The 24,349-nt window shown below is 40.5% G+C and overlaps 1 protein-coding gene across 1 annotated transcript; it reads left to right on the top strand.

The window, feature by feature from the left end:
* Positions 1-6,903: 6,903 nt before the first annotated feature.
* On the top strand, positions 6,904-13,004 carry ufm1 (ubiquitin-fold modifier 1). The gene is made up of 6 exons (XM_062536420.1): positions 6,904-6,962; positions 7,059-7,115; positions 8,373-8,430; positions 10,623-10,662; positions 11,015-11,047; positions 12,181-13,004. Coding segments are annotated over exons 1-6 (276 nt in total). The 5' UTR covers positions 6,904-6,960; the 3' UTR covers positions 12,267-13,004.
* The last annotated feature ends 11,345 nt before the right edge of the window (positions 13,005-24,349 follow it).

Below are 24,349 nucleotides of genomic sequence, written 5' to 3'. Positions count from 1 at the left end.
ATACCAAATCAAATGAGTGCTAAGGGAGTACCCAATTAGTCAAAAACAGATGAAAAGGGACACTCCTACCCCTGACAACAACACTACCCTGTTCAATAATACCAGCCATCCCAGGCATGTACTGTATGAGCAATGGCAGAAACTCCATTCTTCATTATGTTTGGAGTTGTTGTTTTAAGTTAAAAGAACATTTCAAAAAAAGCATTGCGTTGCTTTAACAGAGCTTGATGTTCTTATACGGTTCACTGGTGTTTCTTTTTTTTTTCTTTTTTTTTTTTTTAAAGGGAAATTGATAGAAGATTGGCAGGCTAGCACCAAAACCACATAAGTGGACAATATAAAGCCAGCGGACATTGTAGTTTCTTTTTAGAAGCAATCATTAGGTATGACTCACTTCACTGTCAGGGGAGACTCCTTAATATCGCTCGACTAATGGCTTCTCTTCAGCTCATGTCTGTCTAACTTGACCTCTTAAAAACCTTTTAATTCAGCTGTCTATCCCAGGGTTGGGGGGAAGCTATTCCTCATCCTTCAACCGTCCCTTACTCTAAGTAGCCAGATACAGTCTGCTGATATTCATGTTGTCTCTGTATAGGATTATCAGAGGAGTACTTATTAGGTGGCAGGTAATTATTTCTGGAAATCTCTTACAGATCGGTTTGTGATATAGATGATTAAACCATTAGGTTCTTAACTGAAATGGCTTCTTTTATATTTGACTGGACTTGGTGTTTTGGTCATAACGGCATAGGATCTGTGTCTGTGACAAGCATTATACTTGCGGGATACATCTTTCACACAACTATCAACTTTCACACACAAAGTAATTGGTTTAATTCTGCTTAACTAGTCAGGCATCACATTTCAGAATCAGGGGGCACTGTTGGAATACAATGAGGCAATAGAGCTGAAGGACCCGTGCAGAGCAGAAACAGCTCACCAACTGGCATGGAAGGGCATTATTTACATGAATTATTTACAAGCATGTGGATTAGCATTAGAACATACATTTAACATGCAAGCTCTTAATCAGCAGTTTCTGTGTGTGTGTGTGTGTGTGTGTGTGTGTGTGTGTGTGTGTGTGTGTGTGTGTGTGTGTGTGTGTGTGCGTGTGTGTGTGTGTGTGTGTGTGTGTTTGTCTGTCTTTTTGTCTGTCCGTATCTCTCTTTCTCTCTCTCTCTCGCTCTCTCTCTGTGTGTGTGTGTGTGTATGTGTGTGAGTAGGTGTGTGGGTGGACTCTCCTGTTCCCAACCTGGTAGACCTGCTAGATAAAGTACCATTCACCTATGCTACTTACTCTTTGAATATCCACAGTTACGTTGAGTTTCAACTCTGACATATTCGGGTGTTTCAATATATCAGGAGTTGAGTGGTTTTCAAGTGGCATTGTCCACAGATTTTACAAAAACCTTGTGAATATTGCTTAAACATTAGTCACTGTTATACATTATAGCCAGTAACTATTTGCATTACTACCATTAAAGCAGCACCATGGAATAATTTATATTAATGCCCTTTAGCATCAACATGAAATGCCATTTATGCTAAAATGGAACCCAGGCCTGTTCGTCAAAAAAAAAAAGGTCATAATCCTGCCCAATCCAATCATTTCATAGTGCAATGTCTGGTGATTCGGGCAAGCATTGGCAATATTATTCATTGTAGTATCAAAATGAGTTTGTTATTTACTGAACTCTGTTGTTTTAAGGTGAAACGGGCATGATATTATTGGGGGTTTATTGGATGGGAATTTTATTGTATCATTCTTTTACATTCTAAATCAAGTTTTGTGTGAGTCCAGCATAGCAAATTATTTTACCTTGGGGCAATGCTGTAATTTATTTCTACCTGATAGCTGGACGATCTGGCCTTCTGCTGATACAACCTGCACAATTTATTCACAGACTAGGATTTAATCGAATCCAGCAAGGTTTCCCAAAGTAGATACAAATTGTAATGAAGATGTGGATATTACCATCTGCTGTATTTGTGACAATCTAGTAAATGTTGCACCTCTGCTGAAATAATAAATTCCAAAATCGAGGGCGACCTATTTTTCTCACTCAGCATACACACAGAGAGTGAGGGAAAGGAAGGGCCTAATGAATATTAAAATCTTAATTTAAAACGAACCGATTCCATGTCTCGCTTCTGGCCTGAGCATTGACAACTATGACCTACAGGGATGTAAGTTCATGAAGGATTATTTCCACTCTGCTCGTGTGTGTAGACATGGCTGTGCATAATCATCAGCTAACATGACATTTACGAAGAGCTGTTGGTTTACAGTAAATCAGTGTCACATATATAGTATACAAAGATGCATTGACATATTTGTCATATTATGCAAATCCAAATTTAGCATTTATCTAGTATTCTAACTAACTGGGCTATAGGATATTGGTTCATTTATATGGGAGACATAAACAGTGTAAAGGTATTCAAAGGTCTTCAACAGTGTGTGTGTGTGTGTGTGTGTGTGTGTGTGTGTGAGAGAGAGACCTTTCAGAAAACTCAGGAAAAAAATCACTCACTCATGCGCACATTCAAGATTTAGAAAATATTTTATTTGAAAAGATCCAAAAGAATGCAAAGACCTATGTTGCATTTAAATGCACCTCATCTGACATCTGATAGAATGATTATGCATCCGCTTTGTGTCGGGGGTCTGTTTGGCTAGTCTGGATTGTTTCTTTATTATCCCTACTATGCATAGATTGTATAGTCAATCTTTCATGGTAAGTAAGTTAGTAAGGAGTCTTAGAATAATAGTGTTTGTTTTATCTTGCCCTGCAGACTTCTTGACCAATTAATTGTTAATGTAAACAACGGTCTTGTTCAATACAGTATTCATAGGTAAGAGAACCTACAGACTCTTGTTTTTAACTCAAGAGTATTTCTGTAATGGAGACCTCTGGCAGTTTTCAACAAGGTTGTTTGAGGTCACCAAGTACCAATATCAGTGCTTCAAGGTCTAGTTTTCCTGCTAGTGGCGGTGCAGTCAGGCAGTTACAAAGCTGTGATAAGGGGCAGATTTTAGATCGTGTTTGTTTTCTGTCTCTAACAGACTCAAAATATCATTACAAGGGCTGTGCATGAACAGGATCCTTACGAGACACCACTATGCATGTTTTACTAATTGTGAAGAACAGTAAATGCTCAATGGTGTTTTTTGCCCCCAACGGCACCTTCCAGGCAGCACAGCCTAAAAGGCACTACCTTTACCCTATTCCTAACCCTAACCCCCTCAACCCTCATCCTACCCCTAAACTGAGGGGAGTAGTGCCTTGAAGGCAGCGCTGCCTGGAAGGCACCTACAAGGTAAGGCAACTTCAGCACCTAGAGACATGGACAGCTCCCACCCACAGCAAAACAAAAATAAACGCCCGATGCCGGGTGAAGAGGTGGGACTACGGATGCAATCCACACCTGACTCCCATCAGCTGTCAGGTCTACCTGTCTAGCACCGGGGCTCCTTACTGAGACTAGAAAAGAACGTTGCAGGTAAATAAAAGAAGGAACTGGTGTGTGTTTGTTCACCCACACGGATGCATCTTGTGAATTCTACGTGTGAGCAGAATAAAAGTCACGTTTAGGTTAGCAAAGCAGATATTTGGGTGGGCAATGGGCATTGCCTATGCCATCCACGTCTAGATGAGCATGGAGTAATTCAATAGTATTCGGTTAGTAAATTTAGGCTGTCATGTGGGCATGCTCATAATCTGAGATTTTAGGTGCTTAAGCAATCCTTTTATTTCAAACCTATGAGCAATAGTTTTTGAAAAAAAGAACACAAATTCATTGTTTCTTTTCTAATGCATAGATGTTGACTGACTGCTATTAACAATGTCAACTTTGATAGTTCTATGTAAATATGAGTAGGCCTAGTTAATTATTTCATGATCAGAAGTAAAATAAAGCTATCCTTGAGTGACATTTTGAATGCCTTTGCAGGACACCTTATCTTTTTCTGTAATACTATTACCACTCAGTGACATGTGGAACTCATGTGGAGTCACACATTTAATGTCATGTTGAAAAGGCATTAGGTAATGTATTTTCTCTGTGTGAGATATGGCCTACTGTGCGCATTTTGGAGAAAGGTCACTGAATCATACCTTGGCCTTGGATAACCACGGAAAAGATGGTTAACATCAATTCAAGGATCAGAGCTGGACTTTCAAATGGCTATTATGCCCTGTGTGTCACAACTGCCCTCACAAGAATCACGACTCTTATCTTTTTTTATGCAGCATCATTCTTCACGCAAGACTATAAGCACCCCATAATATGATCATGCCATTTCACACCCTAAATCTTTTGGTCAGTCTCAAATCGCATTTTTAACACACCACACGACATTGAGCAAACTAGTCTGACAAGAAAAAAAAAAAAGTGCAGATATCACAGCCTTCCCTCCACAAAAGGAGGACCACAGGGCTGCACAATGCTGTGCCTCCCCGCAGGATTGGCGTGTCCTTATCAAGACCGACCAGCTGTCTAAGCCTGGCCAGATGCAGGCTACAGTGGGAATGGCTGAAACTTTGCCTTGTACGGTGGAGCAGACAAGTCTGGGAACCCTTTCGACCCCTACATAAATGCCTGGTATGTTTAAATAAACATAGCCTGATGTCTCATAGAGAAGGTGGCGAAGGCAGAAACGGTATTGTCAAAAAAGAGCTCTGTCTGGCCGTCTTTTTTTTTTTTTCACACATACCTCCTGAGGCTTGTTGGATTTTAAAGCGCTCATAAAAACCGAGCAATAAACTTGCGTGTCCACAGCGGCTGTTTCTGGAGAAATGCAATGTAGGCGTAAGAGTTCTTATTTTTAGATTGGGCTATCTCTCATAAGTGTCTTGTCGTCCAAGCATCTGAGTCACACCACCGCCTAATCCCTTCATGTCTGGAAGAGTCTAAAATAACGTAAGAATGTCCACACTGTAGGTAGGTAGGCTACTCATGATTTATTATCATGGGTTAAACTAGAAGTAGAATATTATTTACGTAGTATACAAAAATCCTAAACTGTCATGTACTGTAATGCACCTTTATAAAAGGTTTGGCACATTAGAATAAAGACTACAACAAAATGTCATCACGTATGAAGTTAAGCATGTTTGTATGGTTGCTCCTTAGCATATAAATTCCCTTTGACTTAATCAATAGGCTAATATTCAAGTTCCACCATCATCTTTGCTGCTTCATCCTCAGGTTGTCTGTTAGCAAGAGGAAGCCTAGGGACAGGACCACAGACAGCAACCTACTGGTGGCAATGTCACAGTCACAGTAGGTTTATCTTTGGTATGCTGCAAGGGACCACTGGCATAGCCAGAAGAGGCTGCTGTGTGTGAGTTTGTGTGTGTGTGTGTGTGTGTGTGTGTGTGTGTGTGTGTGTGTGTGTGTGTGTGTGTGTGTGTGTGTGTGTGTGAGTGCGCACACACACAAGCCTTTCTCTCTCTCTCTCTCTCTCTCTCTCTCTCTCTCTCTCTCTCTCTCTCTCTCTCTCTCTCTCTCTCTCTCTCTCTCTCTCTGTGTGTGTGTGTGTATGTGTGTGTGCGCGCACGTTTGTGTGTTTCTAAAGTCTTTCATTTCTGGGCAGCCGTGGTGTACTGGTTAGCGCATCGGGCTTGTAACCGGAGGGTTGCCGGTTCGATCCCCGACCAGTCCACCACGGCTGAAGTGCCCTTGAGCAAGGCACCTAACCCCTCACTGCTCCCCGAGCGCCGCTGGTTGGGCAGGCAGCTCACTGCTCTGGGTTGTGTGATTCACCTCACTGTGTGTTCACTGTGTGCTGTGTGTTCACTAATTCGGTTAAATTGGGTTAAATGCAGAGAACTGAATTTCCCTCACGGGATCAAAAAAGTATATCTTCTATTCTATAGCACATTTTTATGCAACCCATAGTACAACAAACAAATTAACCAATAATAAAAAGTTAAACAAGAATTAGGTATTGGTTAAATTTAACCGGCTGAAAAATGTACATGGGAAGAGATGACTACATGAAACATCGCACAGCAAGATGACTTCGACCAATCCAGTGGATTTGCTGGCCATGGAAGCACAGATCAGTCATGAACAGTCTCTCTCTCTCTTTCTCTGTCTCCCTGTCTGTGTCATGTGTTATTTTCTCCCCTCCCTTTCCTCATCTCTACTACAAGTCTTTATAAAGTAGGCCTATGTTATGTTAGATAGTGATATCACTAAAATAATCTCAAAGGATGTGTGCATTGTTTTTTAGGGAGTGGAGTTTGCAAGGAGATGACTATCATTTCAAACTTAATAATTTAATTAAATGTATGTATTTTGTTTCAAAATATGTATTGCTTTTTAACTTAGGCTATTCTGTGTGAGACATGCAGTGAGTAGTGCTTAAGGACATAATAGCAGTGGAAACAGTTGAATAATTACAAAACTGTTTTTTCTAGCTACGTTTTGCATTATGCATTGCCATTTGGTGTGTAATTTGTTTTGTTTTGCTTATGTGAAAGCAATAAAAAATATATTCACAAAAAAAAACAGTTTTTTCTTCTGCAGGCTACAGTGAAGCTTTAAATAGGCAACTTGTTGTTTCTCTCCCCCCCAAAAAATATGAAACCATCAGGCTCATGATCACATTCAGTGAAAATCAAAATATGTGGCTTTGGTCTCATACAATGTGTGTATTGAGACAAGTGCCTTTGGCTCACGTATTACATACAGTACGGTAAGCACTAATCAGGTAGCCAAAGAAATGCCTCACCATAATTACGTATATTTTTTATGTTTATTGCTTAACAAATACATTTGCTTATAACATTTAGCAAAATATGGTATTAGTCTTCATTTAAACAAATTCTGAAATCAAAACAATGCCATGTGGCGTAATATCACTGCCAAAGCTGACATATGACGTGTCCGTATGGTCCTTCCTACTTCCTGGTTTATGGTGGAGTGGTGATTCACTGTACATCGTGAAAGATGTAAGTAAATAATAATGGATATACCTCTTCTGTTTGCTTTTTTATTTTGTTTGAATCTGTTAACGTTTGTAACAATGATAATGATGCCTTCAACAGGTCGAAAGTCACCTTTAAAATCACGCTGACTTCGGATCCGAGGCTACCTTACAAAGTGTAAGTGACAGATCATCACAGTGCCTTCTACAATCTGCACACCACCGTTATCTAGCTAGGCTAATAATACCTAACAGCGGTTGTATGAACCTCTGCTCTTACAAACTATTGTTTAATACCGTATGCTGTTAATGTACTTTCAAGAAATTGTTGAAGAGACCTAACACATAAGTGATACATACAACACACACGACCTGTATCTTTGGTAAACAAGACTGCTTTAGCAGTTTACCATATCGCTACCATATCATCAGGGAACAGATTTGTGAACAAGTTTACAGGGAATTCAATTCAGTTGGCACGTTATATATTACCGTCATTTGAAGAGTTGCTGTGCATTTTGTAAATGCTCCTGACTCATACCTAATGTTTTCCCCTTAGCAGTAAGTTTTCCTGATGCTTTACTGCCGTCTAACAGGGCTACACCCTGCATTAACTAATATCTGCATCATTACGCTAGCGAACATAGAATAGAAATTAGCCACTGAATGAGCCATATGTTTTAGTCAGCCTCCCCTGAATATATTAATTGTGCAATATGTCTATGTCCAGTGATTTCGTCAACTATCAACTATGGATTGATGATGTCATTAAGTGTTGGCATATGGAGTAGGTTTTTGAGGTTTATTTCAGGCTTTCAGGTTTTAAAGCTGGCAAACGAGATGCACAGACCAGGAATAGCGAAGCACCATTGAACCTGAAACATTATTTCAGTACAATCAGAACGCATAGCTATGATTGAACCTGTCGGTAGTATTTTGATATTTATAGGTGCCTAGGTTATAAATGAAATGTGCACCCTCCCAGTCCACCTCTGGTAGCCTACATTTGAATGAGTTTTGGTAATATTCTGTCTGCCTGGAAATGCTTCAACTCCTCAATCTTCAGTCTTAATGCCAGCTTGTTGATTTCACATTAGCCAAGAAAAACTGGTAGATGGTAGATTTTCCTCGTTCAGTCGTGGTGACTTTGATGAATGCCTAGCCAAACCTTCAAAGCAAAACTGAATGAGTCATTACAGCAATCTCACCAGAACGCTATGTGAATTTCATGCTGCCTCATTATGAACAAAAATCAGTTCAGAAAATCCTTTTTGTGCATCCCCTAGTGCAGCACCCATTCTTTCTGATTGGACAATTGACAGGGAAAATAATGTTTTTTTATATAGCTAATCAAGTCTAAACTAATTAACTTTGTTTTGTTCTTGAATTCCTGAGGGAGAGAGGCGCATTAACGCTCTGCCTGATTGTCTTTCAGGTTAAGTGTCCCTGAAGGCACCCCTTTCACGGCAGTGTTAAAATTTGCAGCAGAAGAGGTGAGTTTTGCCGTTCACATTCAGCCACAGTGATACTTCAGTTAATTGTTTATTTGAATGCACTCCGAAGTCCCAGTTCTTTAAATGTTTAAGGGTGAAAATGTGTCACACTCTAAAAATGTATCTGGGAAAGCCAGACAACAGTTGATCTTTAGCCTAACAGTTGGTCCTTATTCCAATAAACAATAGCCTAACGCTCCATTCAGACACAGTGTTTTATTCATTGATGAGAAGTGAGGCTGGCTGTAGTTTGGCCAAGAAAAAAGAATGGCAAATCAATTTAGCTTTATTATCTATAGCCCATCTTTCATTCACTTGGTCACCCGTAATGGATATCATGTTGTCAAAGTCTGTTCTTCCTACAAAGTCAAGCTGCTGCTGTATCGGTTTATCTGCTAAACTCGTGTCTAATGGCAGTAGGGCTTTAAAAAGAGGGGGTAGAGGCTTTTTGAATAATAAGCTTTTTTTGCATCTTGGTTGAAAAATCCATTTTCCATTTCCCCCTTCTCATCTCTCATTGATTTGTACTACTTGGCACTTTCTGTGATGCTTCTGTCCCCTGGAGTTCTTGGAGCACAGATTGCTGTTTTGAATGCTCACAGGTGGCGATGGTGGTGTGTGCGCGCGTGTGTGTGTGCGTGCGTGCGTATATATCGTGCGTGTATATCATTTTCAGTGATCACTTTGTAGTGGTTGAATGGTTGCCAGTTCTCCCAAGGAATTGCTCAGTAAAGAATGTCACAGCTCTGCTCGGCATCTTAGGATTGAGGTTTTAGGTTTAGGGGTTTTAGGCTTTAGGCATCTTATAGTGGAAAAACAAATTAATGGAATAGAAAAACGAGTGGATTTCTGAGTTGGTACCATTGATCAAGCTTTTGACCTTTTCCCCTGACTCATTTGTACTTTTTCATGACATTTTCTCCTAGAAATGGAAGTCTGTTGGCCTTTGTCACACACACTGTTCAAGTGCAGTGTGAGACACGGTCCAGTAGAGAGATGAAAGCAGGAGAACACATTCAGGGGTTGATTTATTTTCCCCTTCTTCAACTTTGCAGTCACAGTGTGTTGTTCATTTGTCAGCACACTCGTCTTAGTGCTGTGGTATAAGAAAGCAAACAAGGGGGAGCTGTGGCCCATTCTCTTCCTGTCACTCACTTCACTGGCCGTGTTCCATAAAGGCCAAAACAGCAAAAGTACCCCCTCATTGTCTCTGTGTGCCACTCAGCCCGATTAGTTCAGCGCTACCGCCAGGATGGCAGGTCACTACAGCCGGCTCAATTGGTAGAATGCATTTGTGGGATGTGGTAACTATGACAGCAGGGAAAAGTGTTTAGTCAGCGGTCGAAGGCTCAAAGTTTTCCAACTTGACTTGTGTGTGGAATGGCAATAACACCCCAATGTTCAGTGTATTATAGTTCAATGTATAATATAACTGATAATGACAAACTATCGTCATCATTTGTACTGGCGTAGAATGGCTAATAATCAATTTATAAGTGGGAGGTTGGGAGATTGGGATTTTAGAACAGTATATCATAATAAAAGTTAAGCTTGTTATGGTATGGTGAATAGTATGGGCTGTGGTATCTTGGATATTCGTCTACATCACCACTTTTATAACAGTGGAAAAAACAACAACGTTCTGTCTGGGTGTTATTGGTTGTCCCAGGATGCTGTCATCTTACTTCGTCGAAATTATAGATGTTAGATTAGAAGAACATCCAAAGTGTTGTGATTTCCAACCAAAGACCACATGTTGTCGCCGCCATAAGTGATTTAATGAACGACCATCAATCACAATGACCGGTCGACTTGAAGATGTTTCGATTGAAATCAAATCAGGAGCCTGGCCATTTTCCTCACTCGCCACCCCCCGGCGTCCTCCCAGCAGGACGCCCTAGTCATTACCACTGGCAGAGTTGTGTGTGTACGTCCTTGGATGGAACAGATTGCCGTGTACCTTTTTGCCTCATGCCCCCGTTCCTCAGTAGTGAGTCAGTTCTTTCCCTCAGCGCAGAGACACAAACAGGAGCTGGCCAGGGTAGAGTGACTGAACACAGACGCTCTGGCTTCACAGCAGCAAAGTGCATTTGTGTATTTCACTGGAAGGGTCTTGTGTATGCCGAGTGCCATGCTGCTGCTAATAGATGGAATCTGGCTCATTGCCTTCTCCATTCTCTCTCCTCTTCTAGTTTAAAGTCCCAGCAGCCACCAGTGCCATCATTACCAATGGTGAGTAGAGAGAGAGAGAGTGTCACATACTGTAACCACGAACAGAAACGCCTCTGCAGATTAGTAAATCATTACTCAGTGTGTTAAGTAACATAACTAGATTTGTAACTTTTGTAGCTTACGTACTGCAAACACATTTGTTTAAAATAAAGATTGACTCTTTGGAATATTAAATTCTATTTTTTTTGTTTGTTTGTTTTTCACATGCTGTAATAGTTCTAATGGAGTACTTAGAAATCCTCCTGCTGCTTCCTCTGTTGGTGGTTAGTAGTAGTAGTAACTTGATGGATGTTTAATGTAACTGTTAGCTAGATTTAAGCATGTTGTCATTTGTTTCTCCTGTTCTCTACAGATGGTATTGGAATCAACCCAGCACAGACAGCAGGTTAGTGTGTTGAACAGCATTTCCCCAATAGTAAATAGAAGTTTTGTTATTTTTGAGCCTTGCCACGGCAGATTTATTTGTCTGACCTTCATCATTTGTAATTTATGATGAGCACCTTCTTCAGAACCCATCATCAGAACTTATTTAATGAACACTTCAAAAAGTAATTAGAAGCGCAACCAGCTGAGGCTTAAATATAAAACTCTAATAATACGAGATCGCTTCGTTTATCCTAAGGGTGTCGGGTCGCTGTGTCTCTTATCTATTATTATAGAGACGAGGTGTAGAGGCTTAGAAGGCTTGCGTGTATTTACTAGGTCATGAATATTGATCATGTTGATCATGCCTAAAGTAGTTTTACTGAATGAAAGGGTGTTATTAGTCTACAACGCTGAAGGGGTCTCATCAAATATCTAATTTACGTTGTGTCATCTACTGTATGTGCATCTGCTGTACTGGTCCATATTGTGATGCAAAGGGTGGTGAGGGTAGTGCATATTCTGCACAACTGCTGCTATATGATCTTATATACTGTATGATTACAGATGTACTTCATGATGATCTGTTTTTGTTTGGTAGCCTAGTGGTACACGATTGTACTGTTTAAGGCCACAGATATACTTTTAACAATACATACGCACACACACCATGGCCACCTCGCGTATCCTGCATCTGTGGTGCACGTCATCGGGACGATGGTATAGGCGCTAGCCTACACAAACGCTTGGTCTAAAAGCAAAGATTGTGCGATGGGAATTATTCCCCTTTTGTATAGCTCTCAATGCTTAACACACACACACACACACACTCACACACACACACTCACACACTAACACAGTAGGTCAGTAAGGGTGATGTTTTCCTGTTACATAATGTAACTTCACTGAAAAAACAAAGCAGTCTTTCAACCTACTGTGGTACAAAAATACAACTTCCACCTCTGCCCCGAGCAAGCTTGAGGTTTTGTTGTTGTTGTTGTTGTACATTTGTTTTCACAGATGAGAATGAACTGCTAATTCTTTAGTTTCAACCCCTCAGGCTGTAGATTTCAATGTGTTTAACACACCTGGCCTATTTGTGATACTCTTTACTAAAAGATCTCCCTTTTTTTTCGGTACTTCTGCTTTTTTCAGGAAACGTATTCTTGAAGCATGGCTCAGAACTTCGAATCATTCCCCGAGACAGGGTGGGAGCCAGTTCTTGTCCAGACAGGAAATGACATCATTTGGACAAAACAAAGTCACTTGTGTATTTATTTCCTGTGTCGCTAAATGAAACCCCCCCACTGAACACACACTGTCATCTGTTGTCAGTTGACAGAAGGCTAGGGATGCCCTCTGGACCCTTTACATTCTGCAATGTTATTCACTTGATGTGACACAGTGCAGATGCAACTGCATACAAGCCTTTGAGAAATGGTGAAAGATTCAATAAATCACACAGCAAATTTTCTTTCAGCAACAAATAGAATGTTGCAGCGCCACGTTAACACCACACGATGGATAGTGTGACCAGTGATGTCTAAAAGAAAGTACAGAAGAAAATGGACAAACCTCTCATCAAATTATTATTATTATTATTTTTTGCTGATTTGTTTTTATCAGTTTTGTTTTTGTTTGTAGCCAGCGTCATACCTCATCATTGGCCATATTCCAAACCCAACCCAAGTGCACCCACAAACAAACATTATCATTCAGATTTTGTACATTTTTAGGTCTTTCATCGATCAACAATATAGGTTTTCTCATTTTCCACAACCTTTCAAGGTGGACTCAAAGCAAAGGTTGACATAACCTTCTGTAGACATTGATATTGATGCAACACTGTGGTCAATAACCTGTTCACGGAAGTGCTTTCATTCAGTAGCCATTTCAAGTCTCTGGAGTCTTAAATTTACATATGCATTACAGAAGGAAATGTTTATGTTTGTGTAGAAATAAACATGTTTTGACCATTATTCAAAGATGATATTGTCTTAAACGGCAAGTAACTGTACTGTTATCTTTCTGTTATATTATGAACTCGGTGGTGGTGTGTAGAGAAAAATAACAAATACAAAATATTACAAAGGCTGCTTGGGGGTAATCCAATTATTTTAAATATTAAATATATACCAATATATGCATTTGATTTAGAGTTAGTGTAGGTGGATTTGATAACACCCAAGACATTGACTTCAAATGAATTATTCAGGTGTACAAAACATATGTTATGACTCACTCATAATGGATAGACTACTTGTTTCCTTTTTTTAAGACCATTATCTTTTGTTGTAAATGTTCATTGCAGTATTTGTATTCTAACAACACTGTGGGCGCCAAAGCTTTTCCATCCCTTTGTCGTTTCAGTGGATTTAGAAATGAAATGTTATAAGTGCTCCAATACGAAAGGCCTAAGAAGTGCTGGTAAAAGGCAAGAGTCCCACCGTACGCCTCCTCACCCCACCATTAAGCCACAGCCGAGGCAGGTGGGGGAAGCACGTGGCGTTCATTTGCCTGTTATAATGGACCTTTCATTTGTTTTAATCAAAGGGACTCGTGCTGCACATTCTCTGCATGGGAAGGGGAGGGAGGGAAGGGTCCGTAATGGATGCAGCAGAAGAGTCATTACAGTAATGTGGAAGGCACGCGCAACCTTCGCTGCTCCCATCCGTCCCTCACTCCTTCCTGTCAAGGAAGAGGGCTTGGTCTTGGGCTAGTAAATGAGACTGTTTTCTTTTTCTTTAATAGGCCAGACTGGAAAGTGGAATAGGGAAAGAGAGACAGTAAATTCATCATCACACACCCAAATTAGGTTGGCTTTTTTAGCCAATGCAGGGGAAAACAAGGATTTATTTGACATAATAAACTAACTGCAGACTATTTAGCCTAGACTACAGGGTCATAATGGCTCATCCTTGGGGATAGTGTTTAACCTGAGAAACCAACGGTTCTTGAGATGGAGAGTGTGCTAATTACGCCGTTCATTCTAAGCAATAAGGCGCACAAGGTCATCTGGGTCTGCTGCGCTTGGGTACCCACACTCCTTTGCATCGTGTGACTACCCTAATGATGTGCTATTTTAGTCCGAAGGGTGGTGTAATGAAGAACACATTAGATTTTTGACGTTGTTTAAACGGATGAACGTAGGCTACTGCGCTTAGTTTACCCCTGTGCGTTTGCTTAACAGGGTTTACTCCTTCCATTGCCTAGCAACCTCGGCCATGTTTAATCGAGGGGAGACGTCGGTGGCCACAGTGAGAAGTCATGGCCGTGTGCCCTCAGAGCCGAGCGCCCCATTTGCTCTCAACACCACGCTTGACTCTCGGCCTCGCCGCCCGCAGCGAGAGACCACACACCCTGTGGTGAGAGCACCGGGCACTAGCCTCAGTTCAGCACCACAGGACATAACAAGTGACGGGCACATCTGCCCAGGAGCTATGACTCAACATATTTTGACAATTTAAATTGGCAACTGGCTCTGCACCCAAAGACCCTCAAGAACTAAACATGCAAGTTCTCCACTAAAGGTGCCTATAGGCCTGCATAGGACTCAGTAGTTGTAGAAAAGCATGTATCACTGTTATCATTGGATACGTGATAGGCAGACCCTTGTCTGTTCTTTTATTTCTATGTCTTATTAAAACAACAACCCCCATCCTCCCAGATTACAACTACCACCACCCCCATTCCACAACCTTCGTCCAGCAACAGGTCTCCATCTCCCTCATGCTTCCTTTAGTGCCTTCTGTTTTGAAAGTGCAAATATGGTCACTATGAGATAGACTACAGGCCTTTTTCACCATTTTGATCATCGCTGACGTGTTTGCTCTGTGGTAGTCCTTGACCTCTGCCTTGAGACATTTTAAATTGCTGTTGCTGCTGCAAATCATCAATAAAAACTTAATTGTAATTATGTGATGCCAGAAACATTGTGCCCTGCAATCACACTGACTCATAGCTGACTGATAATTGGTGTGGTGTATGCAGACAGAACTGGAGAATTAGTGAGTTTTCACAAAGTAATCCACAAACAAGCCTAATGTTTGGCAATAAAGTATATTCAATTCAATGTTCCGCTGATTTGATTGTTTTCTTTGCCCTTGAAGCAGAAGCATTTTGCTTCTTGGCAAAGCAGTCCTATTTGACTAATTGACTAATTGACTAATACTAATTGAACTAAGAGATTACAACGAAACATAAAAGATTACGAGAATAATTAAGTCTTAGGTTAGTGACAGTCCGTGAAATGAAAATGTGGAAAGAGTGAATTGGGCAAGAACAACTTAACAGTTTCACAGGGAGATACTGAAGTTTCTGTTTGTGAGAAGACTTTTTGATCTGCCATTATGCATTCAGAACACCGTTTTGACCTTCTTTATTCTGCTAGATGAAACAGCACATTGTTCAGGTGCTGACCCTTTCAGCACTGTACCTCAGACCAATTTTACACTTGATGCCACTGGAATTACTCTACTGATGTGGGGGCAGATTTGCAGCAACCTTCGCTGGTGAAGAGCTCGTGTGAAACTGACTTTGTCAGAGTAATTGGGGTTCTTGGGGTCCAGTCAGTCTTATGTAACACTGGTTATTCAATTCTGCATCACATGCTAAGGCAACTGTGTTCCGGACTGGTATTCCCTATCGAAACGCCTTATATCACATAAAAATATAACCTTTGGCGTGTTTGTTTTCCTTTAATTCATGAACTGATTCATTTGGGAGTGGGGGTCGTGGTGGGTGCACCTGTGATGCAATGATACACTTTTGCCTGGAAGGTTTTTTATCAGCCTTTCCAGACTATGGTTATTAAATTCACAAGAAAAAAAAACAGCTGACATTTCTGGAAATAGATGTAATTAAGTGGACATCCTGACACATATTTCCCTTCAGCAAAATAACTCCATCCTGTGGAGTAATGGGGTGGGGCTCATGTGTTTTTCACTAGTCACTTGAGCAATTGTGGAGAAAGAATGTTCAAAATGGAGTGGCCTGTTGTGTATTGAAAGATTGCCGGTTTTTAGAGAGTAAGCATTGTTTTTAGGGCACCCTTGAGATGTTTGTTTGCTCTTTTGAATAGTCAGGGACTGGATATTGACCCTCTGTGCATTATCTATCATTCCCCATATATATCTATCACTGAATAACCTCCCGCTCTCTTCCATAATGTACTTTGTTTGTTATCAATCTGTCACTCCACCTTTGTTTTCTTCCATCCCCAGGAGTCAGACTATAATGGCAATATTTGCAGACAAAACCCAGATGTTCCTGTTCAGAATTGTACATCACGTTTGGCACCATAATGTCCACCAAAGTGGCGCACCCCAGGGAGTGGTGCAATTGCAATCAGAGCTCCTCACCCATCATTCAGCACTGAAGATGTTGCCATGAGTGTTGCCGCTGCTGAGTCTTGTATGCCCATATTAATGACTCATGTCATTTATATCAAGCACTACAGCACAAAGTAATGAAATATGTGTACTGCATAGTGCATAGGGCATATGCCACTCTTGTACTCTCATGTATAGGTTATATGTGTGTGTGTGTGTGTGTGTGTGTGTGTGTGTGTGTGTGTGTGTGTGTATTGAGCTGTTTATCTGCTTCTCCTCTTTTTCCACTGGCTTTTCCCACTTTCCCTTTTCTTCATCTCTCCCTCTCTTACTGTAGGTCCTCCATGGCCTCATCACTTCCCCTTTCTCCCTCTCCCTCTGTCCTTGTCACCAGTGGGCAGATGAGAGCCCTCTTCTGGAGCTGGGTTCTTACCCAGGTTTATGGGGACCATCGGCCTGGAGGAGAAAAGACACCGCATATACATACTGTAGCATGTTGTTGGGTGCTGCTGAAAGAGTGTTTACGTGCCACTCCAAAGTCCCTCCTTTCCTGTTGAGCTGATATATTGATGCCGATGCAACAGAGCTCGCAGAAATGAATCAATAGTCTTTGATATTGACATTGGTTATACTGTTGAGGGCTGGAAAGTCTGACTGTCCACGCAACGCATCAGGAGGTATGGTCACCCCCTCACTCTTGCTGAACGAACAACACCTTTGAAACATTTCTACTTCAGAAGAACTCTTAAGTGCTTTACACAGTGGACCCGATACCCGCAGTGCCCACCAGAGGCTATTACAATTAGTTTGCTGTCTTGCTGACTCTGAGAGTAAGGCATTTTATACTGCAGGGCCCACAGTGAGAAAGTAGTGTTTGGAAAAAAAGTGGCCTTGAGTGCTGGGGCTTGAGATTGAAGTCTCCACTTCAAAGCCACGACTGAGCTCTTCAGAAAACCTCGACTGCAAAGGGAATATCATGACTTGCAGATCATTTCCTCCACTTTCAAGTAATGGGACACCCACATTCATTGTTGCCGATGATCATGGTTATTTAGCTGACAGCAATAATGGTCATCATTAGGGTCAAATGAACCCAATGATAGTTTTTAATGACATCCTCCTAGGCCTTTTCTAATTAATATGCATTACTGGTGCATTTCCTCAGAAAATAAGGTTAAGATGATTCATCTTTTTTTGATGACAACAGCATGAGCATGAAGGCTGCACAAAGGATGAGGGGGAAAGCTTCTCAACTGCCAAAAAGTCACACTGCTAGACATGCCTTTTTGAATAGGCCACTGTCTAACTGATACAACATTGCATTGATCACTAAAAGAATGTCTTTAGAACCATTAAATAAATTGTGTGTGTGTGCGCGTGTGCGCGTGTGTGCATGCGCGCGCGCGCGTGTGTGTGTGTGTGTGTGTGTGTGTGTGTGGTACAATTTGCTTAATGTTTTCATTCAAGGTAGATGGCCACCACTGCACTTCTCCTACATGATAATCCAAACCTGGATGCAGGAATTAGTTTTGCTGGGGACTGACTGGACGTGTCTTAATTGGCTGATGTTACTGCGGGGAATGAGGATAGGCATGAGAGAGGAATAGAGAGAGAGAGAGAGAGAGAGAGAGAGAGAGAGAGAGAGAGAGATGCCACTGCAGGGATAGGAAGAGAGGAATAGAGAGAGAGAGATAATTGCTTTCCCACGCCAAGTCATAGCACCCAGGAACAGCTGTAAGTCAAACCAGCAATCAATGTATAGGGACTCCTAAAGAGACCTGTTCAGGTAGGCTTACACATAAAATAAGTAATTCACTCTTCAGACCATTTATTCATTTATGTGTAATCAAAGCATAAAACAAATAATGCTTTAATAATATATCATATTCTTCCTCTATTCCGAGTCATATCTAGAAACAACAGAAACCCTCATTTGCCTCATAAAAGGTATATCTAAGTGAAAGGTTGTTTTTCACTTGGACCAGGGTTCTCCTCTGTGACTGCTCCACTGGTATAACATACAGTATCCCACATTAAATTTAATTCCTATGGAGTTCTTCAATTTCACATTCACTTGGCATTTTGACACACATGCATTGAAACAGGTGTTCTGCAGTGTTGAACAAGCCCCAATGTAGAATATTTAAATAACTTATTTAGTTACACAATGTCAACAGTGCATGCTAGCTTTTGCAAACCTAGACAACAAGTAACCTAAAACTATGTTCTTTTTTTAAAGTTTCCTTTGTAACGAAACAAAAAATATTGAAATCTTATTCTATATCTCTACGATTTTAAGCATTGAATACACTACCCAGTCGCCCAATTCTTCAATTCTTCTTATGCTTCATCATAACATTCCAGAGTCTGACCAGTCCAACTACTTTATTTTACATGATTCTTTCTATTTTTTTCTGTCGTTCTCTGTCAGACATACTGTATGATTTCCTGTAATGTGAATTTTCTCTCAGTATACCTGAACAGATTTTTCTCTTTAATGTCAATTGTCAAATGTTACAATGCTGCCACCTTCTGGACATATGAATGTTGATTTATGACATTCTGCTTTATCTATTATAGCCCACTACTTGCCTGCTTGAAATAGGAAAAGCATCCACAATCTCCAGAACACACTCTAAACCACTTACAATTTATTCAATGACTTGCCAACTACTGGACATGCAAATAGTACATTCTGATAACAGCATACCTATCTGATTTTGAAAGACACAGCACACGTCCTGAACTGCATCCTGAGGCGTGATTTCCTTATTTGTTAGACACACTTTAGGGTGAGAGTCAAATAGTGAATGTTACAGCTTTGACAGCAGACAATGTTACATTAACAACTCGTGATGTGGCTTGCATTGCCAAACGTTAGACATGAATTGACCACATCTGAATGCAGTGGAGATTTAGAAAATTACATGTTTAATCAGCTTGTGAAATACCAATTGACCACTTTCCAGGGGTCTATGAAATTTGAATAGGTTGTTATATGCTAACACAGATTAATGATGCATTAACCAACACTTAACACATTACATGTAATATGGATCCATATCTTATGATGTCTAATGCACAGGATGGACACATCACAAGTGTATAGTCACAAGTATCACAACATCACAAGTATGCATAATGAGTTCTATGCTGCCCTTTTTTCAATGAGACAGTGATGATGCATAATCCCATGACGTTTGAACAACAACCTTAAAGGATTTAGTCTCCTGGAAACACAGTTGCCTGTACTATTAGGGTGAAAGTTACAAAGCTGTTGCGCTCAATTACAGCCTCTGTCACAGCAGAGTCAGTGGGACACAAAGATCCTGACCCTGAATTCCCAAAGCAGAAGCGTATGCTAATAGTAGCCTGGTGACCGACGCTGATAAAAGGGTAAAATGCTGACACACCATCACTCTAATGGGAGAGACCTTCTGGTTTGGTCTGACGTGTGAAGTGTAGATATTCAAATATCAAAAATTGTGGAAGATTGTGGAGCTAGACGAGAGGAATGTGCGTTATGTGCACTTTTTGGGAGTGAATGAGTAGTGCGGTTAGGACAGATTTTACCTGACATTTAAGGTAATCGAGACAAGCATCTCTGAGTTCTGTAGTCCAGGGGTGAGACACCTGGGGAACATATAATGAAAACCCTCACAGCACAGCATAGTCAGCTAAATGACTAAAGCATACCTTCTAATATCTCATGTAGATTCTATCAGTGCTACCAGAGCTGTTAGTAGACATTGAAAAAAAATTTTGCCTCAAAATGTTGCGTTGAAATCAAAACCTGCAGCGGCTTTAAATTGAGTATGTTTTGATGGGTCCATGGTTAATGCTTGGGACCTTTTGACCTTGTCATCCTCAGGACAAACCTGCCATATTAGATTCTGTATACTGTAGGCGCAGAATACAAAAAACATAATTTTAAGGTTTGTTTTTCACTCGGAAAGAGTTGTTGGATGGTCATTTTGAAAGTCAGTTAGCCGTCTGGCTGAAATTAGGAAGACACTGATTATAGAGTGAACCCAAAGAAAATGTTCACAGATTCTGATACTCTCCGTGCAACTGCGTGCGGCCTAGGCCGGCCGTAAGGAATCTCACAGACAACTTGTCAGGGTTTGCTTTCACACGACATTGGGTTTTAGCCACCGGAGATAGCCAACACATTTAATCAAGAATGGAGTAATTAAACCCAACCATTGTTTTTTTCCGTTGGCGAGTAACAAGCTGCAGGAGATGAAGGGTCTCCAGATGAGCATAGACGAGGATCTCATTAGCTTTGTGTGCTTCCCCTGTCACTCCTCCATTAAAATTACACAGCGCGTGATTAAAGCAATCACACTGTCAAAAAGTGCCTTGTGTTTGTTTACAATGCCACCAATTGAAAGAAAAATGGTGTTTTGAAATGATGAGACAAGCTTACTAATATGAATTAGTACAAAGTATAAATATTGGCTTTTTGTGTCAAAATGATTGTTTAAAAATATATTTCCCAGAGATTTGCTCCACTGTATAATTGTAGAAACCACAATTATTAAAATGTCACCAGTCCTAAGCTTTAGGCCCATGGGTAAAGGTTTTTATTTTCACAAACAAAAAGTGGATTTGAGTTTACTCCTCTGAGCGCTGGTAATTTGAGCCCAGAGAATTCCACTGGCACTTCAGAAATGTACAGTGACAAGCTATATGCCAACAAGCCACTAATTAGGTCCATGGGGCCATTTGAAAATGGTGGAAAGGTGCTGACCGAGGGGAATCTCATCCATAGAGATAAATCCAGATTTGGCTTATGAAGTAATTTGCAATCACATCATGGTTTCAGTGACAGTTTTCTATATGCTGTAGTTATTCATAGTTTGTGTTTCATGAATAATGAAGTTACAGTAAGTACTGACATCACCACTGACACAAGACCTGTCTGTTGCAGTGTTTCACAAATACGTAGATATTGTTAAATACCAACTCACGTAAATAGATATCCACATTATGTACACAACTCCTTCAAAATCAAATGAAGTAGACGTATAACAATCCCTAAAAAAAATCTCCGTTAATGACAAGGTCCTGTTAGGTCCAGAGGTCATTGTAAACTGTGGTTTGACTCATCTGGACAGGACCTTGACCAGCTGCTTGGGTCCCGTGCTGATTATATAGTGTGTTTGCAGTCGAGCCTCTCACTGCAGGCCTGCTGTCATTAACTCATTTGCTGCCCCGTGGTCAATGGCATGTTCTCACACTGATGTGGAGCATGTGGGAAAGTAAGCGTTTCTGCGTTCCGGTCAGAAATTTTCTAAATTAAGGATTTGGGTTATGGTCAAACAGTTATAGATGTTGTGTATCATTTAAATGTTAGTTTATCATACGGTACTTCACTTGAGTGTGTATGTTCGAGGACAACATATTATTAATCACAGGAATCACTTGCGCAAACAGTCACTTCACCCTTTTGAACACTTATTTAATTTGATATGTTGTCTATGTCTCCAAAACAGGAATATCTGCATGTATAGATGCTGTTATTATTTCTGAATTAGCTTTTCTTCATTGTATTCAAATCACAACAAAAGATCTGTGACTGTGTTCAAGTGTATCATAGGTTTTGTAAAACATTTTAGAATATTAAGAATGGCAGGTTACCTGTACTGAACAGATGTCGAAATGTCACACATGACAGATTATCTACCAAGTAGCACCTGGCAATTCATGCCTTACATGACTTATTTGCATTTAAGAAGGACTAAACAGTTCAGGGTCAAGAATGTGGACATTTAACCAAGTCTTTCCCTCGTCAAACATGTATGTTTGATGTCTGTTGCCTTACTCATCCTTTTGACCTCAGCTTTCACTGGTTGTTGCTTTGTTTATGTTTCCAGTCATATTTTATGTTGATGGAGACACAGGTGGAAAAGTTAAAACATTCAGATTTCCACATGTTTTCTGACATTTCGTCCTATGAGGTTACGTTGCTATGGATCATAAACGACCAAAGAATGTGTGTCTGTAATTGTAGGTAGAGAACCCATCATGAGTGTGTGTGTGTGTGTGTGTGTGTGTGTGTGTGTGTGTGTGTGTGCGTGCGAGCGTGCGTGCGTGCGTGCGTGCGTGCGTGCGTGCGTGCGTGCGTGCGCGTGTGCGTGTGCGTGTGTGTCCATGAAACTCAACAGATAAAGGTTTTGTAGGTTTTGGGTTTTGTTACATAAGTTTTGCTTTGTTGGTGATTTTGTTTCTTGATAGTAGATAGTAGGTTTGGTTGTTCATTTAACCAGGACATAATGCAAAATCAGTATATTTACAGAAGTTACTTTTCTCAAAAATGTATGCTGTAAGTCTTTACATAACTCGATTATATTTTGGCTGATTATTTTCCTGTGAACGAAAGATTCTAGTTTTGTGCATTTTGTACATTCCTTGCTGCCTTTGGATGTGGTATTACATGCATATTATGGGATGCCCATTGTAAAGTAAGCACGCCCCTCCATCCTTTCTTATTTTTTTCAGCAGTCTGTGTTACCTGCTTCAGCGGCATGGCATCTTGCCTTTCGTTCCCAAACCCCATTCTCTAATAGTGGCCCTTTGGAAATGATGGTAATAAAACGCTGTGGGAATTGGTATCTGTCACATACAGAGTGATTCAGCTGGTGAGGCACAGCAACAGTTGGACACTGCTTTTAAAAGAGGGAGTTTCTCTTCTCAGCCTGACAAAAAAAAAGTGCCTGGCCATGCTTTTGTCTTGATAATTACAGAGAATGAGATGCGTGTTAATTCTAGTACTTTTGCTGAAACTGAGCAGCCAAGGACATGGGAAGCTATAGCTGATGATAACACTGCAGCTGGGATCTATGTTTGTGTTTATAGTTCTCAGAAGAAACCTTTTGTCCAAAGTGACTTACAATGACATTAAATTAATACACATTAACATGAAAATTAACCGTTTCATTTTTAACTTAGTGTAGATGGAAGGCTGACATAGCCAGACGCTGACTGCAGTGGATGAGAGGGGAAGTAGAGCTGGATCGTGGAATTCAGAGAGTAAGGTCCAATAAATATCAGGCCAGAGTGAGGTTTTTAAATTTACATTTAGGTACAGTATGTTATATCACCCATGTGGTATGATGAGACTCTTACCAGTTTAATTCCATCTAAAAGACTCTTAAAGGGATATTCCGCCATTTTTGGAAATACGCTCATTTTCCACCTCCCCTCGAGCAAAACAATTGATATTTACCTTGTTCCCGTTCATCCAGCCATTCTGTGAGTCTGGCGATACAACTTTTAGCTTCAGCCTAGCATAGATCATTGAATCGGATTAGACCATTAGCTTCTCGCCTGCTAGCTTCATGTTTAAAAGTGACTAAGATTTCTGGTAATTTTCCCATTTAAAACGTATCTCCTCTCAAGTTAGAAAGTGCAATAAGACCAACTGAAAATGAAACCTGGCGTTTTTCTAGGCTGATTTTACATGGAACTACACTCTCATCTGGCGTAATAATCAAGGCAACTTGCAAACTACTGGAACTACTACTGCTTGTTGTCTATGGGGACTATTTTCAGATGCTGCTTACGATATCACTGCGCCTATGGCACGTTTGCAAGTTGCCTTGATTATTACGCCAGATGAGAGTGTAGTTCCATGTCAAATCAGCCTAGAAAAACGCCAGGTTTCATTTTCAGTTGGTCTTATTGCACTTTCTAACTTGAGAAGAGACACGTTTTAAATGGGAAAATTACCAGAAATCTTAGTCACTTTTAAACATGAAGCTAGCAGGCAAGAAGCTAATGGTCTAATCCGATTCAATGATCTATGCTAGGCTGAAGCTAAAAGTTGTATCGCCAGACTCACAGAATGGCTGGATGAACGGGAACAAGGTAAATATCGATTGTTTTACTCGAGGGGAGGTGGAAAATGAGCGTATTTCCAAAAATGGCGGAATATCCCTTTAAGACATTCTTTATTACATTCTTCATACCATTTATCACACCACATTCAC

The sequence above is a fragment of the Sardina pilchardus genome, chromosome 5 (assembly GCF_963854185.1).
Source record: "Sardina pilchardus chromosome 5, fSarPil1.1, whole genome shotgun sequence".
NCBI lineage: Eukaryota > Metazoa > Chordata > Actinopteri > Clupeiformes > Clupeidae > Sardina > Sardina pilchardus.
Note: the sequence above shows the minus strand (reverse complement) of the source record. Positions and strands in the feature narration are given on the sequence as shown.